Source organism: Benincasa hispida, chromosome 11 (genome assembly GCF_009727055.1).
Source record: "Benincasa hispida cultivar B227 chromosome 11, ASM972705v1, whole genome shotgun sequence".
Lineage (NCBI taxonomy): Eukaryota > Viridiplantae > Streptophyta > Magnoliopsida > Cucurbitales > Cucurbitaceae > Benincasa > Benincasa hispida.
In genome coordinates this window covers 45,016,064-45,038,709 of record NC_052359.1, presented here as the reverse complement: position 1 = coordinate 45,038,709, position 22,646 = coordinate 45,016,064, and the positions used below count along the sequence as shown (strand labels likewise).

The window sequence follows — 22,646 nt, the reverse complement described above, 5'->3', positions numbered from 1 at the left end:
AAAAATTAGATAATTTATTATTAAATTAATCAATTAATGTATTTAATGAACGTCATATCAATTATAATCTATTACTTAATCATTTTTATAATTAATTAAGTTCAACACTAGTAATTTTAATCTTAATTAAATAATATAAGAAAATATATTTTATTAAACAATAGATTATATAAAAAAAATGAAACAAAGAGATAAAAATATGATATATTAATAAAGAATACTAAAAAAAGTTTTATAAATATAATATATTAATAATGAATGAAGTAATAAAAACTAATCATAATAAATAAATAATTGATTATAAATAATCAATAAATGATGATATGTTCATAATTAAAGATCAAATTAAAATTAATCTCAATCAATAATTGTTTGATTATAAAAAAATAATAAGCAATCAAATATTATCATTGAAAAATGAATTTTTGTTAAATTTAATATTAACTAACTAATTAATTACTATATCCAAAATGAAATCATATATAAAATAAAAAACAGATGGAGAAGGGAAAATAAAACCCTTGTCTGTGGGAAATGAGAATATCTGAGAATAGATTATTTTTAGGCAAAGTGTTGAAAACTGTGAAACAAACATGATTTTTGCAAGGATGTATCAATTCTCATGCAGAAAACTATCCAATCAAATAATCCCTTAGGCCTCATTTGATAACTATTTTGTTTCTGGCTTTTTGGTTTATGAAAATTAAGCCTATAATCATCTCTCCCACCTCTAAATTTTTTGCTTTGTTATCTACTTTTTACCCATGTTTTAAAAAATCAAATCAATTTTTGAAGACTAAAAAAAGTAGTTTTTAAAAACTCGTTTTTGTTTTTGGAATTTGGCTAAGGATGTCACTCTTGTAATTAAGAAAGAATGCAAACCATTGTAAGAAAATATGAGAAAATAGACTTAATTTACACAGAAACAAGAAACTAGGGCATACAATACGCGTCTATTAATATCTCCCCTTGTCCTAGACAAAATGAGGCATGACTCGTAGACCTAGACTCTTTATGTGACCCTCAAATACCTTGACCGTAAGGGCCTTTATAAATGGATCAGCAACGTTATGCACCGAAGCTATCTGCGTGATGATCATGTCTCCTCGATGCATAATATCTCGAATCAAATGATACTTGTGCTCAATACGTTTCCCACGCTTGTGACTTTTGGGCTCTTTAGAATTAGCCACAATACCACTATTATCATAGTAAAGGGTGATAGGTCTTGACATGTCTGGAATTGAACTACTTCTAATTGAGTCAATTTTTTTTTTTTAGCCAAACAGCCTCCTTAACAGCTTCACAAGCCGCTACATATTTTGCCTCCATGGTGGAGTCAACAATGCACCCCTGCTTGGTGCTTCACCAGACTACAACTCCTAAATTAAAAGTAAACACTGATGCTGAAGTGGATTTCCTAGAATTTTTATCAGTCTAAAAATTAGAATCAGTATATCCTATAAGGATCAAATCCTTAGACCCATACATGAGCATGTAGTCCCTCGGTTCTCCTAAGATACTTGAGGATGGTTTTAATGACAGTCCAATGATCTAATACTGGATTAGATTGATATCTACTGACTATCCCCACTGCATAGCAGATGTCATGTCTAGTACAAACATCGCATACATCAGGCTGCTAATAACCGATGCATAGGGGATCTATCTCATTTCTTCAACTTCTTGAGGTGCTTAGGACATTATTCTTTGGATAAAACAACTCCGTGCCTGAAAGGTAGTAAGCCTCTCTTGCATCGAATACTTGACAAATCAATATATGATGCTTGAGACAAAGCTAACAATTTGTTTTTACGATCTCTAAAGATCTAAATGTCTAGAAGAAATTGCGCCTCTCCCAAATATTTCATTTGGAATTGGACCACCAACCACTATTTTATGTCAGTCAGTAGTCCTACATCATTCCCAATGAGTAGGATGAAGGAATCTTTGATGGTTCTTGAGCGGAAGATGGGATCGAACCCAAAAATCTAAAATTTACAGAATGTTTATTTTACAGCAAACCAACAGAAATTATGCATCTAATAAGAAAAAAACAACATGCTTGAGAAAAAAATACATATAGAAAAATGAGTTTCAGAAACCCTTACATTTGAAGATTGATTCTCCAAGAAGAAAAACCTTGAACCAAACGGACACCAACACAATGAAACCTCTGTATTCTTTGAATGAGAGTCTAGGAGGTGTGGGCATTGACTATTTTGAAAGAGGGATCTGAGAGAGTTGAGAAGAGGATAAGATGGGAAAATATTGGAACTTATAGAACGTTTCTGTAACCTTTTTCCACGAGGAAGAAGAAGAAAGAAAAAAAAAATGAATGGTTTTCTTTCCACTCTCACAAGGGAGAGGAACTCCCTCCCTAAAATTTTTTAAAAATAAAAATAAAAAATAAAATAATTTTATAAAAAACTTTTATGTATATTATATGATAATCATTTTATCATATATTATATATTAAACTATATGTTATATCAAATATAACATATACCTCTAGTTTAATATTGAATTAAATATATACAATATACATATAGTATAATTCTCTCAACAATGAAATTTAATACAAATCTCATTTATATTAAATTTAATTATATGAATCCAATTCACATAATTAATATTTGAATCATATTCAAATATTTAATTTCTCTTAAATAAACTTTATATTATAATGTATCAAATACATTATAATAATTATATCATATATAGTTAGATTAAATTAATTATATCACGTATAATTAATTCTCTCAATTAATTTGAACAATTCTAATTAATCTAAAAATTGATTCTCATTAATTCTCATTAAGCTATAGAGGGACCTCATGGACCTGTAGCTTGAAGCTCCAACGATACGTGAATAATTAATTAAATTTGGAGTTTAATTAATTATTCACCATCCGTTAACTGTCGAACACTCCATTAAAGACCGACAACTGCATTTCGCACTACAGATATATTTTTGTGTCCATGAGATATAACCAGTCTGTAGTATGATGACCCTTAACAAATTGCTCGTAAGTACAGTTGGGCCAAAATTATCGTTTTGCCTCTGTAGTTATATCTAACTCATTAAGTACCACTGATCTCTCTAATGAACAACAAATCATAGTCCAATTATGACGAAAATCCCTCTCGGTCCAGGAAAGGGTGTGGCGCCACATTGTTCGAGCCTTGGTATCAGCCCTTAAGGGAGCAATTTATTTACTTACCCCGATGTTGAGGAATTCCTTTTTGTGTAGTTGTGTTTCTAGCTCCCCAATCAGACAAATCTCTAAATTGGTAGGCTTGTTAGGTCAGCAATCTGGTCAACTCTCACCCATATAAATCAAAGAACCACCTTCATAGGCATGGGTTCACACTCACTTAGGATTCAGGTCATGTCACCTATGGTCATCCTAGTGAAATGTAAGTCTCTATTATAAATGACGTTATATAATGAAATTAGTCATTTCGTGGTCCCGTCTTATACAAAATCATTTGTAGCACTTTACAACAATTATAATATCTACAAAGCGAGCCATACTCGTAGTGTCACCAGGATAAGGTATCCAGCTTTGTCCATCTACTACAAACCATTTAGGTTATCACTTAAACATGATTCACTCGTATGTCTCTACAAACATGTTTAAGCTACAAGATAACCTTGAATGCTAGTTTATTGGTTTGTGGATTAATGCAACTAAATGTCATATAAAACATCACATATTTCATTAGATAAATAAGATGTTTGTATAATATAATTACAAACTATAAGACCCTATGAGATTTAGGGCACCAACCCCAATACTATATATAACACTTAGAAAGTTATTGAATTATTGATGGTTTTCTTGTAAATACAAGGTTCACCAATATTTTGATCAAAACCATAAGACTTGATTGTAGAATCAAATCTTATGTTCCAAGATCGAGAAGCTTGTTTCAGTCCATAAATGGACCGATTAAGCTTACAAACCTTTTGCTCTTGACTTTAAGTTATGAATCCTTCTGGTTGCTGCATATAAATGGTCTCATCAAGATTACCATTCAGAAAAACAGTCTTAACGTCCATTTTCCAGATCTCATAGTCATAATATGCGGCAATGGACAGGAGTATCCAGATAGACTTTAACATGGCAACAAATGAGATAGGCTCCTTATAGTCAACTCCCTCAACCTTGGTATAACCCTTTGCTAGTAGTACAGCCTTAAAGGTTTGCACTTTACCATATGCACCATTTTTCTCTTGTAAATTCATTTGCAACCTATAAGTTTTACCTTACCAGGTTGATCTACAAGATCCTAGATTGAATTGAAGTACATAGACTCTATTTTGAGATTCATAGCTTTGATCTATTAATTGTTGTCAACATCCTCCATCGCTTTCTTATATGACAATGGATCATTAACTTCACTATCAGATATGATGGTTAGGGTTTCTGTTAAACTCATATAACGAATAGGCAGGTTTGAAACCCTTCCACCATGCCGAGGTTCCCTTAATTTTTGAGGTGGATGTGACCTTCTGGATGAATCGACATCAATAACTCTTGTCGATATACTTGGCTCTTCAACAACTCTTGTTGAAGGTCCAGTAGATTCGTTGGAAAGCTACTATTTTACTGTGTGGTTTATGCTCCCTTATGTGGTCCTCTTCTAAGAATGTAGCATTTGTCTACACAAACATTTTATTATCTTTTGGATCGTAGAAGTTGCCACCTCTCGTTCATTTGAGGTAGCCTACAAATAGGCATACTTTTGAACGAGGTTCCAATTTCTTAGGATTAGCTTCAAGTACATATGCTAAGCAACCTTAAATTCTGAAATGGCGTAAACTACCTTTACGTTCATTCCATAATTCCAAAGATGTTTCAGAAACACTCTTTAATGGAACACAATTCAAAATATAAGCTGCAATCTGTACTGCATATCCCTAGAACGAGTTAGGTAAGGAAGCGTAACACATCATGGACCGAACCATGTCCAACAAGGTTCAGTTTCTCCTTTCTGCTATACCATTTTACTAAGGTATACCAGGTGCTGAGAGTTGGGATAGAATTCCATTTTCCATCAAATAGTCTTGAAATTTTCAATCCATATACTCTCTACATCGATCAGATCGAAGCGTTTTTATTGTTTTACTTAGTGAATTTTCAACTTCAGCCTGTACTCTTTGAACTTTTCAAAAGCTTCAGACTTATGCTGCAATAAGTAAACATACCCATACCTCGAATAATCATCTGTAAAGTCACTCTTTTTTTTTTAGCACTTGATAAACGGATGCCACTTTGCAGCTCTATGACATTTTCCAGTAAAAAATCTCTTAATCATTTTGCCTTCAATGCATGACTCACATACTGGTAATGAATCGTTTTCTAACTCACTTAGAAGTCCGTTCTTAACCAATCTCTCAATCATTGAGATTAATGTGACCTAATCGTAGGTACCAAAGATAGAAATTTTCTTTAGGAGAAACTTATCGTCTTTTTTTTTTTTTTAGTTATCACAGTTCTAAATAATTTAGTATTAAGAAGGAACTTTGATGCTAACGACCTTAACACGTAAATATTACTATCTAACTTTTCAGAATAAATCTCAACACTATTTTTGTAAATAAATGCTTTATTCACATTAAAATTCAGATTGTATGACTGTTCTAATAAGCATTTTATAGAAATCAAGTTCCTTTTTAAGTCAGGAACTACATAAATATTTTCTAATAAAAATGTAAGGTTTTTGTAAACAAAGTTGGAGTCCTCCCACTGCCACAACTGAGACAACGTGCCTAGCTCCAACCAGCATCGTCATCTCACCAGTCTTCAGCTGCTGCCAGGAACTAATTACCTGAAATGAGGAACAAACATGGTTAGTGGCGCTTGAATCAATTATCCCAGTAGAATTGTCATTCTCCACTAAACAAGTTTCCAACACTAGTAATTCACATTTACCTTATTTGACTTTCTTCTTTTCTGCCAAATATTTAGAATAATTCATCTTTTAGTGTCCCACCTAATTGCAATGAAAACAAATTACCTTTGTAGCTTTGATCTTTTTCCCTTTTTGTGCAGCAGCGGGATTAGCTTTCCCCTGGCCTCCTTTCTTTTTCTTCCATTTTTTGATACCGGAAGAAGAAGATGCAGACTTTATTCCAGAGGTCGAACCTTTATAGAACTTTTTGGAGGAAGAAGCAACATTTACCTCACCCTTCTGTTCCTTGACTTTCATCAAGGACTAATATGTCTGCAGCTCATTGAGTAGGGTGGTTAGGTTGTAGTTAGGCTTATTCGTTACAACGTACTATGAAACTGTAGGAAACTTTCAGGTAAAATTTTCCGGATGAATCTAACCTGATTGGCCTCATCACTAACAGACTCGTACATCTCTTCCATGTTAAAGTGGACCATCATGTTCAAAACATGTTCATGAACATATGTTCCTTCTTTCATTCGGGCATTGAAGATATATTTAAGAGCGTCATGCATGAGTTGTGAGGACAGTTGTCCAAACATTCTCTTTAGGGATTCTATTATCTCACGGGCAGTGAGCATGAACTCATGCTTCTTGGCTTTAGACATGCTGGCCAAGATATATGCTCGGACCTTTTCATTCACCTTTACTCATAACTCATATGCCTCACAAATATTTTAGGATGCATTAGCGGCTGGGACTTGAGGATGATCCTCAACTAAGACGAATCGTAGGTCATCGATAATGAGAATCATATTAATAGTATTTTTCCAATTTATATAGTTATCGTATTAATAGACACTGATAAATTACTATCAATGTCAATTAGTAATGTGAATAGACAACGATAGAAGTTTATCAGTGTCTATCAATATCTATCATTGATAGATTCTGAAATTTTGCTATATTTTATATATATTTTCAGTAGTTTTGCCACATGAAATAATTTTTCAATTAAACATCACATATTTAATTTCATTTCATTTGAATCAAATTTAAACCATATTATCTCACATAACCTATAGTTTTAATATGAATTTTAACCTATAGGTTTAATATGAATTTCATTCATATTAATTTTAACCTGTAGTTTTATATAAATCTTATTTATATATTTCATTCTTATTCAAATATTTATATCTATTATATTATAAAGTATAATTTTGAATCTTGTTCAGAATTAACTCTGTATTATAATATATTTATATACATTATATCAATTTGAATTACATTCAAATATTTATTTCTCTCATATATAGTATTATTTATTAATCATATTTATTATTCTATTTATTATAATGTATCTATATACATTATATTAATTGTATCTTATACAATTATTTTCTTTATTTAATTTGAATAATTCAAATTAATCTAAAATTAATTCATTCTCTTTTTTACCCTCAATGTGTTAGCAAAGGGACCTTTGGACCTATAGATTAGAAGCTCCAATGATACGAGATTAATTAATTATACTCTTTAATTAAATTAATCAACATTTATTAACTGCATGTCACTCCACTAAAGACCCACAATTGCATTCTTTATACTGTAGATATATTTCTGTGTCCATGGACATAACCAATCAACAGTAAGTTGCCCCTTCATGAATCGCTCATAATAACAATCGGGCCAAATTATCGTTTTATCCCTATATTACATCTAACTCTTTAAATACCATTGATCCCTTTAATGAGTAAACAGTTTATAGCTTTATAGTCTATCTATAAACTAATCCCTCTTGGGCCAGTGAGAGGGTGAGACCTCATTGTTCAAGATCTGGAGTCAGTACTTAAGAAAGCAATTCATCTACTTATCCTAAAGATGAGAAGGAGAGAGTTCCATCTTCTGAAGCTATGTTTCTAGCTCTCTATTCGGACAAATATCCAAAATGGTAGGCTTATTGAGTGGCAAATCTGTCTACTTTCATTCATACAGATCAAAGGATTACCTACATAGACAGAAGTTTATTACTCATTTGGGATTAAGGTCGAGTCACCTATGATTATCTTATGAAATATTAATATTTTCAATCAACGACATCATACAAAGAAAGTAATCATTTTACGGTCCAATCTTATACAAACTCTTTGTGTAGGACATCTACACTTGCATGTCTCCATATGAACGATTAAGTTCAAATTGTAATAATTACAAAGTGATCGTATTCATAGTGCCACAAGTTAAGACACCCAACCTTTTCTATATACTACAAACCATTCAGATTATTACTCAAACATGATCCACCCGTATGTCAATTACATACATATTTAAGTTACATAAATAACCTCAAATCTTTCTTTAATAGATTATTGCATAAAATAATCAAAAATTATTTTAAATAACATATTAACTATGAGGCCTTAAGATATACATCCCAACACGATATATATATGTATTTATGTATGTATACCTAATATACTTCATATTTGCTATATAAAGTATATTAGTTATAAAATTGATACTAAATTTATTAGTCAACAACTATTTGTGCATTTATTATTATTTGCCGACTTAATTTGAACTTTTATTCATTTATGTAAAAGTATTGATTTTCTAGTATATACATCAACATACAATGATTCATTTCGTCCTATTAGTAATCATTATAAATTAATGTTGATTAACTACTGATACACTAATATTATGTACACTTGAAATTGAATTTTGAATAGTTGATTATATATTAATGATATATTTGAACAAACGTATTTTTTTTATAAGAAATAATTTCATTGATAAATGAAATATCCAACAAGATACAAAGGAGAACTACATAAAATAGTACGACCTAAACCAAGAGTAAAAAACAAGATGAAAATTGGATCGATGATGCAAAGAACCCATCCATCATCGAAGCGATGGGGATGAACAAAACAAAACTCCAATTCAAAGATCGTCAAACAGATGCATCCCATTATAAGAGAAGCAAGAATCTGATTCCATGGCTCCATATAATGACAGAAAAACAATGTTGACAATAACCATGTTGGACGAATCCTATGGGGGAGAAAATAGTCTTCAATGTGGAAGGAAAGTGACCCATCTCAAATGTTGATATACTACGATACACTAATGATATATTCGAAAGTAATTTTTAGTGGCTACTAATATACTATTGATATGCTAAATAGGGGTGGGAGAGTTTGAACTATGGGTCTTTTTATCTTTAGTACATACATATGCCAATTGAGATAAGCTCTTGTTGACTAAATAATATCAAATTTGTTATGTTTTTTCTTCTCAAAATTTGATGTACTAGTCAATTGAAATATGAACTAGGAAGTATATCTATTATACTATTATATATCCATTTATATGCCATCAAAATCACATAAAAAATTCAAAATTTTAAATTACTAATTGATATACTTTATATTCGATATATCAATTAATTTAATATAATTAACGCAATTAAGATGTACCATAAAAATCATATATTTTTTTTGAAAATGACACATAATTTAATCCAAAATCTAAATCAGGCCATCAAAATCGAACTAATCAAATGAAAACAACTTCAAATCATATTCACCTTCATCAAACAAATAATTCCTACCATCACACAATAAAAATCATGATATATGAATGGACTGATATATCAAATATAAATTATGTTAATACGAAAATGAGGGTAAAATTGGAATAAGAAAAACTGTAATAAGATTAAAATTTAAAAAAAATTATAAATAATAGCAAAATATGAATTTATGTGTGAGATATGTATGGCAATATATTTTGCGACACAGAGAAGAAATGAATTTATTAGAGTGTCCGATGTTGGATTTTGGAGAAGTGAAGCGAGTTGAAGAAAGAAGTGAAGTCCCCGCTTGCTGTCCACAGTCACCATCTTCTTCTCAAATTCTAGGGTTCTTCTCCTTTTTCTCTATCTCATCGAACCCCATTGCTTCATCATGTTCAAAACACAGCTTCAAGAGCTCTGCCATCGCAAATCTTACCAATTACCCGAATATTCCGTGGTTAAACAAGGTCAAGACCACGACCCACGTTTTGAAGCCACAGTCACCGTCGACGGCAAGCAATTCAGCTCACTGGTTCCTTGTAAGTCTTCCAAGCAAGCACAGAATGAGGCTGCTAAGATTGCTTTTGACTTCTTTTCTCTTCCTTCTTCACCGCAACCGCCGCTGCAGCCGGACCACTCCTGCCCTCAACCACTTTTGCCAGAATCATCTCCTCCGCCGAAACTAATTCCTTGCATTCCCCCATTTTCTCACTCGTCTCTAGATGTTTCTTCTTTTCCTCAGCCGACCTTGCCTTCGCATTTGGGTATGACTTCAACTCTTTTTGCCACTTTCCATTTACTTGTGTCTGTTCTTTGTTGATGTGTACTTGTTCTTAGTTTCTATTCAACCATGTCTAAAAGTTCATGGTACTAGTTTCATCTCTATGCAAGAAGATTATACGTGGGAGAGGGAAATGCTAGAAGGAATTGTAAGATTGTGTCTGTTCTTCGGGAAGGCTGGTCTAGTTATTGGTAATTTTAGGAACAACCTAGGAATATTTTCCATGTTAAGTAATTTTGGTGGTTCCCTCTCAGAATGAGGAGTGACTATTAATTTTAGTCTGGATCCGTTGTATGGTACAAAGAAGGTTGTTTGGTTGGCCATTATACGTGCCTTTTCTTTTGGACATTATGGGGCGAGCGTATTAAACATCTCTTTCGAGATTCATTTTCTTGTTTTGGTAGTTTCATGGATTTGGTCTTATCTACTGAGCTGTATTGGTGCAAAACAAGGCATCCTTTAAAGCTTTTTACTCTTTCCTATTTAATTTTCAATTGGAAATCTTTTTTGTAATCACCTATAGGTGTTTGGAGTCTCCCTTTATTTCATTTATTCAATGAAATGATTTTTCACTAAAAAAGACTATTAATTTTAGTATGGGTAGTAAATATTAAATAGTAACTTTAGGAACAGGAATATCATCTATGCCTAACCCTCCAAAGTTTAGCAGCCTAGCCACGACCCCCTATTTCACACAATGAGAACCTTTCCCATCATCAGCCCCCTCCCATAAGAATCCCTTATCAACTTCTCAAAAACCTACCTACCTGCTCTAGGGACTCTAAAGAGGGACACAAAAATAGTTCGGGATGTCGTTCAGGACTGAATGAATTGTAAACTTACCACCTTTAGAGAAAAGAACTCTTCCTCCTTGATGCAATCCTCTTTTGAATCTTACATATAACAAGGTCTCACAACGTGAGGCTTGTAGGATTATGACCAAGAGGAAGACCTAAATAGGAAGAAGAAAAGGCCTCAACCTCATACCCCACTCCGGTGAACTGGAAAGTTAATGTTTACATAACCAAAATTTAGAAAAATGTGAGGCAAGTTGGCGTAGAATTGATTTGGGATGGATTGAAAGCCCCAACATGGGAAGAACAAAGGGATGCAAACTTAAATACAAGTTGGTTGAAGGCATGGAGAACTTTTGCTAGGGAAGCTCCAAAAGTATGTTGACTGAAATGACTTCTAAGTTCTATTCCATAAAACGAGCTACAAGTTAAAGGGAGAATTCTAGAGCTTTCCTCTCTCAAAATGACCAACATATTCCTAATAAAAAAATATACCCGCACCTGCCTATTTCCTTATAGGTAAATATAACTTGTAATGATAACACTCCTTAGTGCATGTCATAACCAACTCATGGGCCACTCATACATTACTCACTTCTCCATGCATCATTTCTCTTTTCCCTTACTGATGTCCTATGATGAACTTACGTTATTTGGGCCTATGCCTATCATGTGTGGACTTGGGACCATTGGAGAAATTTGCAGGCGATGGAGAAAGAACTGTCTATGGATATATACAGGGAGGTGTCGATGACGCAAGAGGAATGTGTGTGATTAGTGATGTGAGGTAGAAGAAGAGTACTCTCTTGGTCAAGTTTGTTGATTCTATGAGCACGAAGTTGGATCGTACTTCAGTATATCCCAACTAAAGCCAATATTATTACTTTACCTTGTGTGCAAAGTTAGAACCCTTAAAATCCACAAAATTATGTTGTATTCTTATATCTAAAGACGTGCTTTCATAAAAAAAAAAATTCTCAGATCTAAAGACTCGCCGTAGCCATAGGTATATTATTGGAGAGATGAAATTGTAGTGAGCAAGTATACCAATGGTTTGGCCATAGAGAGATAGTGGACACATTGGTTAGATTATTGAAGATTGATCATGACTAGAAATAGTGGGATGAAAGAGAATGCACCATATGCATCAAAGAGGGAATGAATCTTGGATTGGAGCATGTTCGTTGCAAGGCGTTGGGATAAACTTCTACGGAATGTTTTCCTGAAATGGGCCCTATTAGCAACTGTTTTCTCAAAATCATTTCTGGATTCGTGCCTACCAATTACTAACCTGTTATTGTTATTATGCCTGCATTTTTAGAAAATTAAAATTAAATAAACTGCATCCATCGTACAGTTTTCAGTTTTTTCTGTTCTAATCTTAATGACATTGACATGGTTGTACTAATTACTTCAAATATTTGTCTGCAATTATTTATTATCCTGGGCAACACAAAGTCAAGAAGGTAAGTTAAGTAGGATTTAGACATTAAGTTTATTTTCTTAATATGCTAGAATACTTCAAGTTGTCAGTTTCCTTTTCCTTGTAGGCAGTATTGGTGCAATAACTAACCTGGACAACACTGTTACTTCCCCACTGAGACCAGAAGTAACGCTTGAGGTGGCAAATGAATCTTTTGAACTTGAGAAATCTCCTAAAGGTATTAAAAGCAGAATTTAATCTTTATAAAGCTTTCCAGTACCTATTCACATTCTTAAAAATAATTATTATTGTTTGAGCCAGCAAATTATTTTCTAATTATGTCCGTGTGAGGATACCAATAGTCACATTTGTTAATGTGGTTTGATTCTTCCTGTAGATTCTTCCATTATGAGTAATATGGATGTCAAATTTGCAGCACAGTTGGTTGAACCAAAAATTCAAAACACTGACAAATCTCCCGTGGTTGAAGACTTCGACAAAGAATGCCTTAAATTGACTGGTTAGAAAGGGTTACTACTATATTACTCTACATTAACGACGATATATTGCTTCAATATTATGGTAACATAGTGGCACATATTGGTTTATTTTGACTAGTTATGGCATGCATGTGGTATGATTTAACTCATATCCTAGCCAGTCAAGGTGGTCAAACTTTTTAAATGTCATATGATCAGTAACATTGTGTTGGGTTGGCATGAATATTAGATTGCAATATGAATGTAGATTCCAAGCCTTGCTGTGACAATCAACTTCAATGTGTTTAGTTGTCTCGTGGAATATTGGATTAGATGCGATATAAAGTGCTGTTTAATTATCACACCACGATATGGTCGGTGTTGTGATATCAAATCCCAATTTGATTTATCCAAGCCAATTCATAAATAGGCTGTGCCATTGTTCTATATTTTGATTCATCATTTGAACATGACACCACATTTTGTTTCTTACTCTTCTAGGAAACCAAATCACCACCAACAAATACACAATATCCTAAAGTTGTTTTTGTATCTTCCTTGGATCTTGCCCAATTAGCATCTAAGATGCATTCAATATTAGTATGATCATAATTTTTATATAATAAAACAAAATCTGTTCCAGTGTAGCCCGATGGTCAACTGTTGGACAAGACATATACTGGCTCACAAGCACCCGTTGAATAGATTATGTCTGATTGAGTCACTGTAAGATAATTAAGTTTTCTCACCAACTCCCTAAATCATTTACGAACTTTTAGCAATTCTCCTTCCTTTGCAACTACATTGGGCATCATTGGGGTACTACATGACTTGGCCCCCAACTTTCTTGTTTCAGTCAACAAGTCAAATACACATTTTCTATGTGATAATAGAATTTCCTTCTTGTTTTTTATTATCTCAATTCCTAAGAAGTATTTCAACGGGCTCAAATCTTTTGTATGGAATTGATTATAGAGAAAGGTCTTGAGGGATTGTATAACTAGTGCATCATAGGTGTGATCATCAATCGGTTGGAGTCAATTTTGGGCTAAAACTAGTGACGACCACTGACATATCAGTTTTGGTTGGTCTGTTTCAGAGGATTTTTAAGAGGTTGGTGAACGCTGATTGACCGTCCATATGATTAGTTGGTCGATTTTGGTTGGTTTAGTATCTCTGGCGGACTAAAGAGAAGGGGAAGAAGGAGTGGGGAGAAGATAGGCTAGAAGGAAATAGGTGGGAAAAGAAAAGAGAATCAGATTCTGGGAAATGGAAGGGAAAAGAAGAGTGAGAATCAGATTTTGGGAAATGGGAGGGAGATTGCTGTGTGTGAAAGAAGAGAGAAAGAAAACAAGTTTTTCTTCTAATAATCAATCTTAAATGAATGGCTATAACTTTTTCTTCTATAGGCATGAAGATCCACGCACATTTCAAAGACGTCAATTGAAGTGAGAAGTGGAAAGCTGGAGTCCCTACATTTTTTGCTGAAAAGGTTTTGATGGTGTGATTTTTAGAGGCTTTTTGGTAAATAGCTTGATTCAGGTAGAGAAATTAGACTAATCTAATTTTTTTTTTTCTTTTTATTAATTTGGATTGGAGAATTTTCATGTAATAGGTTTCTTCTCAACATCACCTCCTTTCTTATTTTGGGGGGTTGTTGGAAAAGAAGAAAAAGAAATAGAAAAAGACTAGGCTGTAGTTAACTTAGAGAATGTAGTACTCACTTGGTCGGAAGAATGGAACTTGGAAATAGACCAATTTATGATTGGACAAGATTCAAACCACACTTTATTATCAAACTTTTGAATTTGACCCTTTCAAGAGAAAAAGCTGCATATGAGGTTATTGGCTTACCAAGGACGTGTTTGAGTGTTTGGTTGCATCAAAATGTTAGCTACTCATCTAATCTATGTATAATAGTAGGTAGTAGAAAGCAACTTCATGAACGAACCTAAGCTACACACGTGTTGAGGTGAAGATGCTACTGATGGATATTACTTATGAGTGAGGAAGAGGAACTTAAAGTTAGTAAAGTATGGGAAAAAAAGCCGAGTATCAACTGTAGTAGAGTAGTTAATCCCAACGTTGTTAGGAAGATGCAAATGCGACAATAGCTAAGCCTCCAAACTTTCAATTCAACACAAAAGGGTAGTAGTACTGCAAAAGTGATTAGCAGGCCTGCAAATAGGAGAGAACATGGTTTATGCTTTCTTTGTAGTGAGAATTCATTGATGTGAGAACAAAGATTCTACTGGCTCTATTTTTTTTCTCTTGGGGGAATAAAAATACTACTTTTTAATAAAAATGAAAAAGATTGCAAGAGGAATCCAAATAATAAACAGTGCCTTATCAACAAAAATAGAAGCAACTGATGACAAATAAATGTACTACAATCATCTCCTGAGTTTTTCTTCAATTTATAATCTCAATATTTCTATCTTATTATAATCTTGTTTGTAGTGTGTGCACGTGTTTGGTGTTTTGGGAAAAGGCTCATCTTTTTAGTTCTTTCATGTTATTTTTTCCAAAGCATCTCATATTGTTCAGTCAGAATTTGGAGTTCATACTATCCCTCCAATTATGAATATCTATCAGAACTTGGGTACTTCTTTTGATGCTCATAGGTATGCAACATTTGTACAAGAATAAGCTGCAAAATTTAGCCCAGAAGAGAGGCCTCAGTTTACCTATGTACACATGTGAGCGTGATGGCCCACCCCATGCTAGTCGCTTCAGATGTAAAGTGGAAATAGATGGAAAGACCTATGAAAGTCCAGAATTTCATGGCACATTGAAAGATGCTGAGAATGCTGTTGCAAAAGTTGCTTTATTGTCGTTATGTCAAGATGGAGCTCAAGAGGCTAGTACTCTAATTTAAACTTCAATGAAACAAATAATTAATTGCCATGCCATAAATGTGGTTTTGTGCTTAAATGAAATAGGCACCTCTCACGTGTTACTTCTATAAATTTCTGGAGATTTATTTCTTTTGTAAATGATAGGATTCTGGCCTTTACAAAAATCTCTTACAAGAGATGGCCCAAAAAAGAGGTCTAGGTTTACCGATTTATTCAACATCACAGTCTGGTGAAGTTCATGTACCAGTTTTTGTTTCAACGGTGAAAGTAGGAGAAGAAACTTCTGAAGGGAAACCGTCGAGAACTAAGAAACAAGCAGAGATGAGTGCTGCGAAAGTTGCTTATTTTACCATAAAAGAGGGTAAGCGTTGTTGGCAATAGTATATCTGTTGATTACTTTTTTGTCAGTTTCAGTTCCTAGCAAAGCTTTTAATCATGAATGCATCCCCCTAGAATTTCATGGGAGTCAATGGAGTAAAGTGGAATGTGTATCCTAAATAAATGTTTTAACTATCGCTCACTAATTATGAATGGCTTAAACTTGCCTTGAGTTGCTTTGATTAGCTTTATAGCATTTACTATATTTCAGGCAAGATTGCTTCTCCTAGAGAACGAGATTCTCAAGCCATTTCATCTAGCTTGCAATCAAATGTCAGCACTGACCAGGATCTGCAAGTGATCTCCAGTCCTGTAATTTCACATCCAAGCATGTCAATTGAGAAACAACCCAATGATGGAGGTGGTTTTATCCTTTAGACTATTATATCCTGTGCTCTGTTATTTGGCTATTACATAAATTTCCATTTTTCTCATGTATGACACATTACATGAACTGGTGGCATGCAATTAAAACTTTTCAAATTGCATAACTCCATGCATAAATCCTCACCCAAATATGATATTGAAAACTAATTCAAACCTTGAAACATGTCAGAGACATTTCAACCTTAAGCTTCTGATTATTGTCATCTTATATCATAATTTATTGTGCTACATTAGTCACAGTCTTTTATTCCATGGTTAGGATCTCAAAGCATTTCAACAAGAAAGAGAGCTCCATCTTGTGACCTTGGTATTGAAGCTTCTCGTGATATTGCTATATCATCCCATAATGTTGCTCATCTTGGTGAGAGCAATGATTACGTTTCAAATTTATTAGTCTCAAAGCTAGAAGCTGGAAAAAGCTCATCTTCCAAAAGGGTAATTGTTTGTCCTCGTCAACCGAATATGACATTTCCGAAGGGCACTACCGTATTACCAATAAGTGATGATGAATGGGTTACATTCTCGGTCGAAACTGGAACTAGTCAATGAACTATGTCATGAATGACTCACTTTTGAATTGACTGACCTTGCTCAGGACTGAAGTATGTCAACTACTAATGCGTAGGTAGATAATATGTATGTATTAAGTATTTAACTCAAAATAGATGACAATACTTGGAACAGCACTGTTGATCTTTGATTGCTTTTGTGGTTTAGAATTATTGGTAGTGATAAAAATGTTGGGATGTGGAACTGTTGAAGTACTTAGATGTAATGAGGTTAGTTTTTGCTTGTGATTTGATCTTCACTGTAGTAAAGGTCTATTGCAATTATCATATTTTATTGGATGCCACTTTGTTTTTGCTTTAAATCTATTAGGAGTAGGAGGGTGTTATCTCTTGAGTTTTGCACAAGATGAAGTATTCTCAATCTTATACTTAATAAGACACAACATTGAGAATACTTCATCTTGTGCAAAACTCAAGAGATAAAAGACACAACATTGAGAATACTTCATCTTGTGCAAAACTCAAGAGATTACACCCTCCTACTCCTTACATATTTAAAGCAAAAACAAAGCGATATCCAGCATAATTATAATAGACCTTTATTACAGTGAAGATCAAGTCACAGGCAAAAACTAATCCTATTACATATAAGTACTTTAACAATTCCCCACCCCAATAGTTTTATCACCACCAATAGAGTCCTAAACCACAAGGAAATATTGTGAGGGATAACTATCTTTGTTGAATAAAAGTAAGCTTGAATAGTCTTTTAATTTTTTGGGGTATGGGGATTTAAATCTCTGACCTGTGGGAAGGAGGCGTTGTCATTTACTAGTAAGTTATATTTATAGACTTGAAAAGTTTTAATTTGTTTTTTTTACTTCAACTAGATAATTATTGATTGATAAATCACTTTGATGTTAATATGCTTTTATTTATTATGTTTAGAATTATAATTTGCTTGCTATTTTCATAATATTTTATGTAATTTATGCTAGAATTGCACTTACTAACTAATCTGCAAAAGAGGAAGAGGAGACACTTTTACAATTTCCAGTTCCATGTTAGTTCAAGTGAGCCCCAAATATCTTTTCTAAAATAAAGGATGAAAATGGTCATTTATTATGTCATCGTAATACATAATTAATTTTCATAAATTAGTTGCCATGTTAATGCATGTGAAGATGTTAAATGATGTGCGATTTCTGTGGATAGGACAGTTCGTCTTCCGAAGCATTCTTTTCCATTCACATAGCAGCTTCCACTAGTTAGAAAATTCTTTTTACTCAGCACTGGTTGTTACAGGGTATGTATTTCTTTCCTCAATCCTCCCCCCAAAAAAAAAGAAAAACTCAGAAGGTACTATATGGAACAAATTTTAGCCAAATTCCACCAAATATACAAATGGAATCTAACCTTACATGTCCTCCAACTATATTTTCCAAATCGTCAATACATGCCCACGAAAATTTCGAGTGGATGCAAATTCTCCCAATTTAAGAAAAAGTTTCTGTGTTCTAATTCATTTTTTTGTCTACAAATCTAGGCACTTGACACAACTTTTCAATGTTAACCTACTTTGTTTCTGGGAAGAGTGGATGATCTGCCTGCTCTTTGTTGAAGGATAAAAAAAAAGAAACGAAGTCTTATTTGATCCGGTGCTAACTAGATGTAAACCTAACAAAGGGTTGGGGTTGTTTCATTTGTGGAGGTCCTAAACAATGGGTAGAACTCTAACTTGTTAGGAGTAGGGGCTTTCTTGTACGCTTCCCTTTAGTGGAAGAAATAGAAACCTAAGAGAATCTATCAAAAAGTTGAACTTACGTATACGTTAGAGTAAGATGAGATAATTCCAGTCGAACACTTGCTCTCTTCTGTCACTCAATTCTTTTTTTCATGTGTGGAAACTTCAGGACCAGAAGTAGTAGCTTTCAAAGTTAAACATGATCTTATCCCCAAAGTTTAGGAATAATATATATGATTTAACACATATACATGTATAATAAATATTTAAGTGGAAGGATGAAGCTCTAGGTATATAATATACATTGAATATTTCAAGACTTGAGAAGAAAATAAAACCATCGAAGAAAAGTGGCTGTTGAGTATAATCAGTGGGCTTTTTTTGTGGTCAAAGCAACAAGAAAATCTCTATAATCATCAGAAAAAGTTCTCTCACATATTGCTTCTGTTAATTGAATGCCATATTTCCCTTTTAAAGCCCTTTGAATTTCATTCAAATCAACCTCAGCTCTGCTCAACAAAACTCTCTCCAATGCTCCATCACTTTCTCCACCTTTTATGCTTTTGTAAAGCACCTGATTCATTAAACCATATTCATACGCAAAGCTTTTTCACCTCATAAAAAAAATTCTTTTGAAAATAATATGAACTCAAGTTATTGTGTACATATGTAACCTTGGCATAATACTTTGGAGGATTACATATACACTGCATGACCGTCTGTAAAGCATTCTCAAATTCTCCACAATTTCGAAATTTAAGATCCTGTAAAAATATAGGGTAGTTATAATAGATAACACTTTTAGAGCTAATAATTAAGTGTATAACAAAAGAGCTGTAAATATAGCAAAATTTAGATGCAGCTCTAAGAGTCTTTCAGTGATATTGATAGATTCTATTACTAATAGACTCCTATAAGCGATAAGATTCTGAGAATTGAATCTAAATTTTGCTATATCTGCAAATTCTTTTGCTTTGTGCTATATCTACTTATACTTTAAGCATGATTGCTATATTTGCAACTAGGATATGTACTTTGAGAGGGTTGGAAACAAAGTTGATTAACAAAAAGAAAAAAAAAAAAGATAATACCTTGGTAAAGTTATGACCAAAGATGTGTTGGTAGCAAGAAAAAGTGAGCTTTAGCTGTGGAATGCTTCTTTTAGCGAGCATTTCAAGTACAAAAGCTTCTTCTATGGCTCCTGAATTGTCTTTTACTGTTTCATACAGCCTTCTAGCATCACACTTTGCAATATGTTGGCTAATATCAGTATTATGGGCTTTGTGTGAGGCAGCCAATGCTACAAGAATCTAATGCAAAATTTCAGTTTTTGTGCCATCAAAATCAGCATGTAAATAAGAAAAAAAAGTTTGAACTCTTGTGTTCTTTTTCGTGTTGTTTTGCTACTTTACCTTTTGGTATGAATGGGGAGGGTCTATGTTGATGATATCTTGATCTAATTGCTTTTTATATCTTGCCTGATAAGATTGTCTAATAAGAAACATTTGGCTTGATTTTCTCCCCACAAATATTTCAATAAGAGCCTTGAAATTAGTGTCCCCTAGTTCAAGTGCTTCTCGGGCGACAACGGCGTCACGTTCGTGAGAATCACGCATCCATAACGACAAAGCTCGATTTACTGGCTTGACAACAATTGTCTCTAATCTTTCCACCAAATCCTCACCATAGATTGCCTTGTAGATCCCTTTCATTTGGTGTCTTTCCATCGGGTTTCGACCGGCGAGAACTCGAACCAGCCTATTGCTTCTCTGATCCCATGAATCATGAAGTTCTCTACAATCATTTTCGATACCGATGTCGTAGATGGACATGTTGTGAATTTTGGTAGCCATAGCAAACTTTGGTTATCTTGCACATGACAGCCATTGACTGACATATATAAAGGGAGGAGAAGCACCAAAGGGATAAAGGAAAGAAATGAAAGTAAAATTGGTTTGCTTATGTGTACCATTGGATTATGTGTAAGTGTATGTGTGTGTGTGTGTTGTCTTTCAAAGCACAAAAGGAGGAAGTTTCTTTGCCTTTTCTTCTCTCTTTTGAACAAGAAAAGTGATGAGGCACTTACTTGGCTGCATTCAAACTTTGTGGCATGTGACTGAGCTTTGTTTTGTGCAAATTTGTTTGTTGGGTTTCCTTGTAGACAATGAGTATGAATTCAACCCTTTTGTGATATCTTTTTTCTAATGTCCAAATCCCAACCCTTTTACCTAACAACCCTTCTTTTCAATTTCAAAAAATTGCATATTATTTGAGACATTTAGTGGGATCAAGATCAAAAATCAATTTTATTCTAGGCAAAACTTGCCTTTGAAGAACACAAACTTTTTCACACATTGAACCAAAGTTATTTTTTATTTTGCATCAATTTCTAAATATAAATGAAGAAACTTTGAGAAATTCATTAAAAAAAAAAAAAAAAAAAAGAAAAAGAAAATCTCTAATAAGCACACTACAAAAGAAAAAAAATCTTATTATAGTCCTCCATATTTTATTATGTCAAAAAGACTTTAATCATTTACTTATTTAAAAATAAATGAATAATTGAAGATATTTTATCATATCAAAAGTACTTTAATCATTAATCATTTACTATTTTACTTATTCCCCACGGTGCTTGGAATGCCCTATCACCAATCTTCCAAGAAGACACTAAAGAGTGCTACCATAATTTTTTCCACTTCATTTCTTTATTTCTTTCATATGACAATTGTTCTTTTCTTTCCTCGACCAAGGATCCATAATTTACAAAATTTCAAATTAGTTTAATACCAATAATCTTGATAGTGGGGTCAATCTTTGTGTATGAGAGGCAATATGTGAAAATTTAGAGAATTGCAACCTCCTTTAGATAAGGATAGTTTAAAGGGAAGCTTATGAGTCACAATTTCTCATCGAAAGCCTTGCTTCTAGAGTTCTCAACACATAACAAAGTACGGAGCAAAAATCCAGAATCAACAGTAGGTCGTTAGATTATTGAAAATGAGAAAATTTGTTTCGGAGATCTATGGAGATTTTTCTATCGTTAGAAATCATAGTTGCTCAAAATGTGACCATATTTGAGAAGATCATACTTGTCGATTACTTAGATCATAGTTGCTACTTGTGAGTAAAATATCATGAGTCTATAAAAGCTAATGTTTATAGGAAAAGAACAAATTTGTCAAATTAATGCGGATACTGTGGGATATATCGCTAAAAATCCTTGTAAAGTTGCCAACAACTAGTTTAGTTGTCTTTGTATGTCGTTTTTTTCCAACTTTTTTCAAACTTCAGCTTTTCCAATTTTCTACTTATTCTAATTTTCAGTTTTTCTCAATTTTCAGCTTTATTTTAATCCAAAACTTTCATTTCCAAAGAAATTAAATTTGAGAAGAACCACGAAAAAGAATCTATATTTTTTTTTTATCCTCATTAATTCAAAATTTTCTCATTGAATTTTTATATCATTTCACATCAAACTTGAATTGATAGTACATGCCTGCCACACGCTACCACACAACTACTTTGGAAGAGCCGTAATTAGATCAAAGTCCACAAAATGAAGTGGTGATGGTGACGGTGATGAAGGTGGCCAAGTTCAGAAAAATATCGGAGGAGGCCAACCATATGAAAGACTTAAGACTTGGTCCTTTCATTGGAGAATCTCAATTTATTCATATCTCACAAGACTTGGATCATGCTATAGAAAATCTTAATTCATTTGAGAATCACAATTCATGCATATAACTAAATTTGCTTTTTAGAAGAGACTGATTAGATATATGGATGGTAAAATTTCTCAATCCTTT

The 22,646-nt window shown here is 33.3% G+C and overlaps 2 protein-coding genes across 3 annotated transcripts; one reads left to right on the top strand and one right to left on the bottom strand.

Moving 5' to 3' along the window:
- Positions 1–9,707: 9,707 nt before the first annotated feature.
- LOC120091091 (double-stranded RNA-binding protein 1-like) lies at positions 9,708–17,866 on the top strand. Of its 2 annotated transcripts, none has more exons than XM_039048926.1 (7): positions 9,708–10,248; positions 12,610–12,720; positions 12,919–13,002; positions 15,586–15,821; positions 15,964–16,180; positions 16,409–16,558; positions 16,844–17,866. In XM_039048926.1, the coding sequence occupies exons 1-7, from the start codon at positions 9,876–9,878 to the stop codon at positions 17,131–17,133; spliced, it is 1,461 nt and encodes a 486-aa protein (XP_038904854.1). In that variant the 5' UTR covers positions 9,708–9,875; the 3' UTR covers positions 17,134–17,866. The 2 variants fall into 2 exon arrangements, with proteins under 2 accessions (XP_038904854.1, XP_038904852.1); XM_039048924.1 differs by having other exon boundaries at positions 12,880–13,002.
- Positions 17,867–19,124: 1,258 nt separating this feature from the next.
- Positions 19,125–20,851, bottom strand: LOC120091092 (annexin D8-like). The gene is made up of 4 exons (XM_039048927.1): positions 20,250–20,851; positions 19,929–20,147; positions 19,512–19,601; positions 19,125–19,411 (listed from the first exon to the last, which is right to left on the bottom strand). The coding sequence occupies exons 1-4, from the start codon at positions 20,688–20,690 to the stop codon at positions 19,205–19,207; spliced, it is 957 nt and encodes a 318-aa protein (XP_038904855.1). The 5' UTR covers positions 20,691–20,851; the 3' UTR covers positions 19,125–19,204.
- Between the last annotated feature and the right edge of the window lie 1,795 nt (positions 20,852–22,646).

Coding starts and splice junctions, on each gene's coding strand:
- LOC120091091 (XM_039048924.1), top strand. CDS start 9,876: ATGTTCAAAACACAGCTTCAAGAGCTCTGCCATCGCAAATCTTACCAA. Junction 12,721..12,879: donor ACTTGAGAAATCTCCTAAAG/GTATTAAAAGCA, acceptor TTCTTCCTGTAG/ATTCTTCCATTATGAGTAAT. Junction 16,181..16,408: donor TTATTTTACCATAAAAGAGG/GTAAGCGTTGTT, acceptor ACTATATTTCAG/GCAAGATTGCTTCTCCTAGA.
- LOC120091092 (XM_039048927.1), bottom strand. CDS start 20,690: ATGGCTACCAAAATTCACAACATGTCCATCTACGACATCGGTATCGAA. Junction 20,148..20,249: donor CTCCCCATTCATACCAAAAG/GTAAAGTAGCAA, acceptor ATTTTGCATTAG/ATTCTTGTAGCATTGGCTGC. Junction 19,412..19,511: donor CTCCAAAGTATTATGCCAAG/GTTACATATGTA, acceptor TTAATGAATCAG/GTGCTTTACAAAAGCATAAA.